The sequence below is a fragment of the Astatotilapia calliptera genome, chromosome 17 (assembly GCF_900246225.1).
Source record: "Astatotilapia calliptera chromosome 17, fAstCal1.2, whole genome shotgun sequence".
Classification (NCBI taxonomy): domain Eukaryota; kingdom Metazoa; phylum Chordata; class Actinopteri; order Cichliformes; family Cichlidae; genus Astatotilapia; species Astatotilapia calliptera.
The window spans coordinates 11711028-11718848 of NC_039318.1; the positions used below are offsets into that span (position 1 = coordinate 11711028).

At 39.6% G+C, this 7821-nt stretch overlaps 1 protein-coding gene across 2 annotated transcripts; it reads right to left on the minus strand.

Annotated features, from left to right (window-relative positions):
- Window positions 1-68: 68 nt before the first annotated feature.
- On the minus strand, window positions 69-7781 carry mcoln3b (mucolipin TRP cation channel 3b). Of its 2 annotated transcripts, none has more exons than XM_026146729.1 (14): window positions 7563-7781; window positions 6813-7036; window positions 6526-6693; window positions 6038-6191; window positions 4726-4792; window positions 4522-4618; window positions 4070-4169; window positions 3858-3970; window positions 2001-2150; window positions 1787-1888; window positions 1323-1445; window positions 992-1198; window positions 658-788; window positions 69-505 (listed from the first exon to the last, which is right to left on the minus strand). In XM_026146729.1, the coding sequence occupies exons 2-14, from the start codon at window positions 7032-7034 to the stop codon at window positions 460-462; spliced, it is 1680 nt and encodes a 559-aa protein (XP_026002514.1). In that variant the 5' UTR covers window positions 7035-7036; window positions 7563-7781; the 3' UTR covers window positions 69-459. The 2 variants fall into 2 exon arrangements, with proteins under 2 accessions (XP_026002514.1, XP_026002513.1); XM_026146728.1 differs by having other exon boundaries at window positions 6813-7052.
- Window positions 7782-7821: the final 40 nt, after the last annotated feature.

Sequence of the window (7821 nt, forward strand, 5' to 3'; positions counted from 1 at the left end):
TGCTTTTAAAGACACAAAAGACTTAATTATTTTACTGTGCTGACAGATGTATGGGTTGTCTTATTACCGTGAAATGAAATGGGATTTTTTTTTTTTTTTTTGAATTGTAACAAGATTTTACAGAGGATTAACTAATGTGAAGGGTAAAATGCTACAATATTAGCTTTTATACTAATACCTTCTCCTGATGATGGGGAAATAAAATCATTTAATACACATTTCAACTTATTCATTGAACCTTGATTTATTACCTAGAATTTGCAACTTCCAGTATGACGTGCTTGATTTAAAAACAACATTTTCATACAGTGTTCATATGAAACTAGGAGAAGTGCATCACAGTGCTTCACTTCTAACCAGATGGGTTCAGTCAGGTTAAAAAAATCCCTGTAGCTGACTATAACAGGATAAAGTGCACATTAATTATAATTTTTAATGCGTTTCCACAATGAAATCATGTCACGCCTCTGAAGTCAGCCTCTCTTGAGTTCGATACTTCCTGCATCTGAAAGGAAGGTGGGGGGAGAGTCTCTGTTACAAAAATATGACCAATTTTCACTTGCACCTCAAGTTTAATTACCAACAGACATCTCTAGTAAGCGGTGCAATATCAACTAAAGAGCAAAGAAGTGCTGTAGAGCAGAAGTCTAGATTTACCTGTTGTTGAAGCAGTTTAGGAAACAGCTATTGTTCTTGTCAAGTCTGTATGCCCCAGAGTTTGGCAGGTCTTTACATTCTGACAAGAATCTCTGCAGCTCTGATGTTGGGGTTCCACTCTGCTGCTGTTGCTAAATGATGCAAGTCGGAGAGTGACAGTAGATACAGAGTGCATGCTTGTTAAGCGTTTCAGACACCATTTCAACTATTAAGGCTTTCTCAGAAACCTTTTGTTAGACCTGCGCTTAAAACTTTCTTCTGCAGCATTCAAAGCAGAATGTGCATTTAAAAAACACAAAAACCAATGACAGAGTTAGTAGAAAGGTAGCAATACCTTGATGGTGTCATAGGTGTCAGTGATGAGTGTGATGAAAAGGCTGAGGATCATGTAGATAAAGAGTGACACGAAGGTGTAGAGGTAGACCCTGCTGAACATCCACACCAGGCTGTTCTTCTGCTGCATGTTCTTAAAAGTGGGAAACATGTCGTCTCCATTGATCAGCGAGAACAGACACTCTGACACAGTGTTCAACGTCCGGAACTGCAAAGACATTTACAGAGCACCACGTTAATTTTTTTTCCCCACTGCATTGATTTTAAAAAAGTTAATTTGGCCTCAGTAAAGTAAAGCAGGCCTTTTTTGTGTTAAGTACAATGCTTGTTACCTTCTCATGATACGGGCCTAGGACAATCCAGCCACAAAAACAGTAACTCAGGTAAATGATTCCCGCGCAGCAGATGAAACGAATAACATTTGGGAAAGCTGCCCGGAGTGTCAGGATGAGGATCTGGAAATGAACACATGGTAATGCATCTAAAAAACACATGTGCAAAAGTGTGTGAATCATTCTCTCTTCGAGAATATCTTCAGGTTTACTGGGTCTAGTTTTCCCACAACTGTCCATTCAGAGACCTTAAAGTATTCTGAGGTCCTATTAAGCTTTAGTCTTTCACACACTGCCGTTATGCACAAAGACAATAAGAAAAGCTGCATCTTCTTTTCAGACCTATGAACAAATGTTTCTAATTATTTAACCCTTTCTAATGAATAAAAAAGGATTTTATACATGTTTAATCATGTCTAGAGATCTATTAAAACAAAAAATCTACTACTGTGTGACAGATTTACATTATACTTCTTGAAGTATCCCATATAACGGATCACCCCCATCCAGACAAACATGGTGCCTGTGCCAAGGAAAATGCTGCACACATCATAGCTGGTGAGCACCTGGAAGGAAAAAAAACATGAATGATGAACTCAAAAAAATACTTGTAGTATCAAACAGAAAATAATAACGGCTAGCACAATTGAAATGACGAACTTACTAAAATGTTATTACCTTTGTTTGGATCGCTATCTTGAGAAGGGAACCAATGATAGTCAGTGTGTCGCTGACGATAATAAGGATATACCAGCTGTTCACAAACTCTAACTTGTCAGACCACGACAGCTCTTTGCTGAAGTGTTTCCTGCAGTAACGGCTGTACTCCTGTTTAAAAGAAGAAACGTGGGTTGTAATTTGAATCACTAAAGAGAATTAATCACTACACGTTTTTGTTTGTGATCTAAACGCAAGCACGTAAAAAACTAATAACCAGAATAATGAAGTTCAGATGATATTAGAACTGGATATTATTAGTTCTGAGAATGAGATATTATGATAACATATGTAGGGAGAATTTGAAGGAAATGAACAGGTGACACAGAAAGGTGGACACAATGTTCCCTTTGGTTCGTAGTTTTGGTACTGAAGAGTGGTGAGAAAAGTGTTTATGCAGGACATTATCAAGTCAAAGTTGAGCTGAACTTCGGCCATAAGAAAATTTCATCTTCATCTTTATCATTTTCTTCAAGTCAAGCTCAGCTGTAATCCCAGCAATTCAGCTGATCTCAGTTCCAGCCCACATCAACTGATATAGCACATTTCTACAAATCCAACTGGCTATGAAATACAGAGACTGCTTGTTACAGTCAGTTGGATTAAGTGGAATTTCTGGTACAGTGGGGGTAGTGCGTTCACAGTCTAGGGATGTCCTGGCTACCTGCAGAGAGCTCTGTTATCGATGGAGGTACAGAGTATGTGGTACAACTGGTCTGTGAGCTGCTTTTGCCTGTGCTGTTGTTGGTCCGTCAGTCAGCCGTGGAAAAGAGCAAATTTTCCGCGACCTGAAGTGTTAGAACAATGAAAAGTGGCCACTGCGTGATAAACGCATGTACCATCTGCTTAAAGCACAGGTGGGATTTTGGCGGAGTGCATGCACGATGGGTGAAAACCCCTCTCTGCTCCATGTCTGAACAGAAATGTGCATGCAGACAGACACATTTGCGGGGACTGTAAATTCTGCTTTAACCTGTACACAGCCCGTGTGCATGTGCAACCTGCTTTGCACCCACCTCTTATATCCTACCTCCCCCCTTTTCATCTTGCATCTGACTTAATGTCGTATCCATTTTCCCTGATGACTGCTCTGCTCTGTTCTGGAGCTTTCTTTCCACTGCTCTCCTTGTCTCTGTCTTTCTGTGTCTGCTCACTGGAGGGTGGAGAGGTTGCAGAATACAGCTAGCTACTAGCTAGATACTCATTTTCCTGCCACAATAGTCATAAAGCTATATAAAAAAAAACTAAAAAGAAATACTTTTTAAGTATAGACAAGTGTTACTCATCTAACCCAAAGTAAAAACTGACAACGGCAAGCTCTTATCTGCCGTTATACTACAGAATAATTGTTTTTTTAGTAAAAGCTGCACTAGGCTGAAAAAAAAAAATCCTGCAGTTGTCCCCTCTCTGTCCTAAGCCCCTCCTACCAGCTGAGCTCAGGCAGAAGCAAATACTTTGTATGAGCTAAGATAAGTCTGATTTGACTTCAGCAAGGATTAAAATCCCACTCACCCAGACACAAGTCCTCTGCTTAACCCACCCAACTGCTTAAGCTGCCACATCCAACTTCCTCTATAGACTTTCAGGACCCTAATCTGCTCTCTGATTGGCCAATATTACTCCCACTTCACTTCACTAGATCCCTTCACTTGAATTACAATATCTTTTTTTTCCAATGATGCCAAAAACATGTTGCCGAGCCTAGTCAGATGTAGAATCAGCTGTGAGCGTTCTCTTGCACTTGTGTACACAAAAATGTATCAGACAATCACAGCCTGTTTTAGGTCTGAGCAAAAGCAACCGCTTTGTTTTACTCACGAGCTGCAGCTGAATCCCAGTGATCACCGAGCGCGTGCACAGGGCGAAGGAGATGATGCACATTATAATGATGAGGCAGTCAAACAGCACAGTCAGGTATATGCTTCTACCATCTGAAAGAGGACAGGAATTCAAAATTTTCATCAAAATTAAAAAAAGAAAATCTCCAACCAGATAATTTGTACAAACTAGAATCTGCTCATCTAACTTACATGCTCCAGTTACTTTCCATTGCCTGCATTCATTGATGTCTACTTCGTTTTCCAAATCAACCTTTATCTGGCCACTGTGAGCTTGGTTGTTGAAAGTGATCTGTTAACCAAACAGTCGTATTTGGAGAAGAGGAAAGAGTAAGCACTCCAGTCTTAAAGCCACACTTGATAGCCAAGCATTTATCTGCCTGGCCTCAATGATACCATTCATTATATAAACAGCAACTGCTGTGTAACTAAACTGCTCTAATTTGTTTACCCGAATGAACTTCAGAAATAAAGACTCTCTATACTTTGTTTAGGTACAGAGTCACAAGTAGTAACTGTCACGGTGAAGGGTTAGCGTTAGTGATACAACACATCAGATACATCGTATAACTGCTAGTAAGAGTCAAAGTCTGACGTGATCCACTCATGCTCACGGAGCCACGAAGACAAGTCAAATGACATACGATAAGAGTGAAGTCGTAGCAATCTGGCAGCTCTCGATGTCTCACTGTCTGCAAATTTATTGCCTTGAGAACAAATGTAATCTTGACAGATATTAACCTGGAAGACAGAGCAGGCACATGAGCTGACAGGAGGATTTAAATGCATATACAGCAACAACAGCGAGGGAACAAAGTCAAAGAAAACATCGAATGTTTTTTCCGTACCTTATGAAATCCAATTTAAAATGTGGAAGCGCTTCGTGTACTGGCTGGGGATAAACTCTGAGGCACTCTAGTAGAGACAGGCCACAACACAGACAGAAATTAACAAAATAAACCCATTAGACCTAATTGGATTTTTTTATTTTTATATCTGATTCCATTGTCTATAAATTAAACAAAGTCAAATGTGTTTTCCTTTTTATGCTGTTCAAAGCTTCCACTGTTTATTTCTCAAAACCACCTTCATGACTTTGTGTCCTGGAGCTTTTCCAGCAGTGCTGAAGGAGTTACCAAAAGTGCTGAGCACTTGTTGGCTGCCTTTCCTTCACTTCACGGTCCAACTCATTCCAATCCCAAACATCAGTTAGGTTTGGATTTCAGTGAAGGCCAAAGGTATTGATGCAGCCCTCAATCATGGCGCCAATCGGTCAAACACTCATTACAGAGCCTGGAGGCATGCTTTTGCTGACTGAAAACAACTGATGTTTCCACTATACACTGTACTGGGGAAATACTTCAGGAGGCTGAGGTAGTCAAAGTGTTACCTTGAAAACAAAATAAGCCACCAGCAGCTCCTTGATAAATTATCCTCCATACATTTTACCTGACCTAATGCCCATTTACTGTGCTTCTTGGACAGATAACATCTCCTGTTATTAGTCTTTCTCAGAGGTTTCTTTGGAGCAATTTGCAATTTGTGCAGGCTTCATCAACTAATCTGAGGTGCTGTTAAGTGATGAGATTACTTTAAAGGTGCATTGTGTAAAATCTCACCACTAGATGTCAGTAGACTGCAGATTACAGTCAACTGAATTCTGTGTTCTTACTACTTCCAATTCCAGTGCATAATCCATGCTACAGTGGCAGCTGTAGGATAAGTGACTCTGGCTGCCATTCCTCTGTAGTGAGTGTAGTCGTTTAGTCCACTGTTTATCTTAGCTGTCAATATGTGTCAGTTATATATTTACTCTGGAAGAGGCTTTAGTTAGTTAGTTTTCTATAAGGCAAACCCAAACATCACCACGTGACTACTTCATGAAGCTGGTTAGGTTAAAATGAAGGCACTGTTGTGCAAAGTTTATCATTTTTGCTAACAGTGTCAACATCATTCTTTGTAGTTTCAGCACCTTATTTTTTCTACACTTTAGATAATTAGATATATAAATAGATATAATTTTATATTATTACAAATTGCAAAAATCTTTGAGTCCTTGTTTGAGTCACAGTGTCCAATCTTTCAGTTGGCTTATGTGTAAATCAGTGTATTTTAGCAATACTGTTATGAGTCTTTCCTGTAAATATTAATCATGCTTACCAGTGTCCACATGAGCATCAATTTCAAAGGTCTCATTTGAAGGGTAGATGGTCCCGTTCCTGTAGAACTCCTGACACAGTAACAGCGGGGTGTAGACACTGTGCTTTTCCTCATATTCATGATTGCTTAATGTGATGTTGTGCAGAAGCCGATACTGAAAATGAACAGTAGAAAAAGGTAGTTGACATTTTGCTAACATTTTACCACAGGAGGTTTATGTAACCGCCATGTTATTTAAAAACACATTTACTATATGAGCCATAATCAACACAACTAAAATACTGGTTCATGCGACATGACCAAAGTCCAATCCCATGACACGCTTAGCCTGTAAGACGCTTGGACATACGAGGATACAGAATTGTAAAATTCCAGCAATAATTAACAATAACTAAGGCACATGTAAAGCTGTGTTTTCAAACAACCAAAGTAAACCCATTTCACAGCTTCTTAGTTTATTTTCTTATTTATAGATAAGTTTTAGTCACCTGTTGAATGACGTACTCAATGTGATCATAAACATCCGCCTGTCTGTAAAGAGCATACGGAGCTATGCCTCCGTCCACATAGTCTTTCAAGAAGAGGTGCTTGAACGTCATCAGATTTTCATCCTTGAAAGTGACAACCATCTGGTTGCTTAGCCCAAATAAAACCAGCTGCAGTAGGGAAAAATTATAATATAAATCTTATAAATTATAAGTCTTATAAGGACAGTAGATCACAATAAAATGAACTGATCATAATTGTTTGGATCATGTTTGAGAATACCGTGTACCTGGATGGTAATAATGGCGATTTTGATGATCTGCAGTATGAGTTTCCATGGTTTACGTCCACGAGCGTGGTATTTCTCGCAGGGGTTCATGAAGTAATACTTGATCTTCCTCCTGAGGCGCTCCACTTTTGCCACGTCTTGCAGACACTGGTGGTGCTGGTCCTCCCAAGAAGAGGGGTCATTGGTCTCACGCACATCATACAAGTCACCGGACTCCTCCATATCTAGAGTTATTGACATCTGGGTGATATGCATGCAAGCTCCTTTATGAGTGTGTTTGTGTATAGTTTAGAGTTCATTTTATACTTCAGATACATGATGAATATTTTTAATGTGCTATACGGGATTAAATGCAGATTGTAACATTTTTGTCCAGCCTAGTGCTATTCATGAAAACTTAAAAGAATTAAAACACAGGCTGGGAAATAAATACTAGTCTTGATTTTTGTTTTGTTGATCCTTAAGAATGAAGAACAAACCAACATACTTGCCACAAGCTGAATGCATAGCTCTAGCTTTCACGTGATTAATGACTAGCTAACAGCTGACTGGGAAGGAAGGAAGAAAGGAAGGCAGTGACTTCTAGCTTACTTGTACTGCTGAATAATACAGACAGCTCAGGTTTACAGTCACGGTCGCCTTCCAGCATTGCGGGAACATGTCAGCTATTCATTACTCCTCGTGAAGGAGTGAACTCATACCCCGTAGATCCGGGAAAACAGTACATAACGTACATTAACAGATACTTACCGATATCCCGAAACAGGTTAATCAACTTGTAATTGCATCCCAACGCTGCGGATCCAACGACGCGCACTCGGCGTCAAAATTAATATATTCCTCTCAATTAAAAATCATAATTAAAACTGTTGCTTTGATTAGACAATCGCGAGTGACCTCACTGACTTCGACTGAACTTCTAAAGCACCAGACTTGTCTTTCCGGTAAACTCCTTTAACTATGTAAAATACCCAGGTAACTTTTAACCACTTCGCGAAGCCTCGTTGAG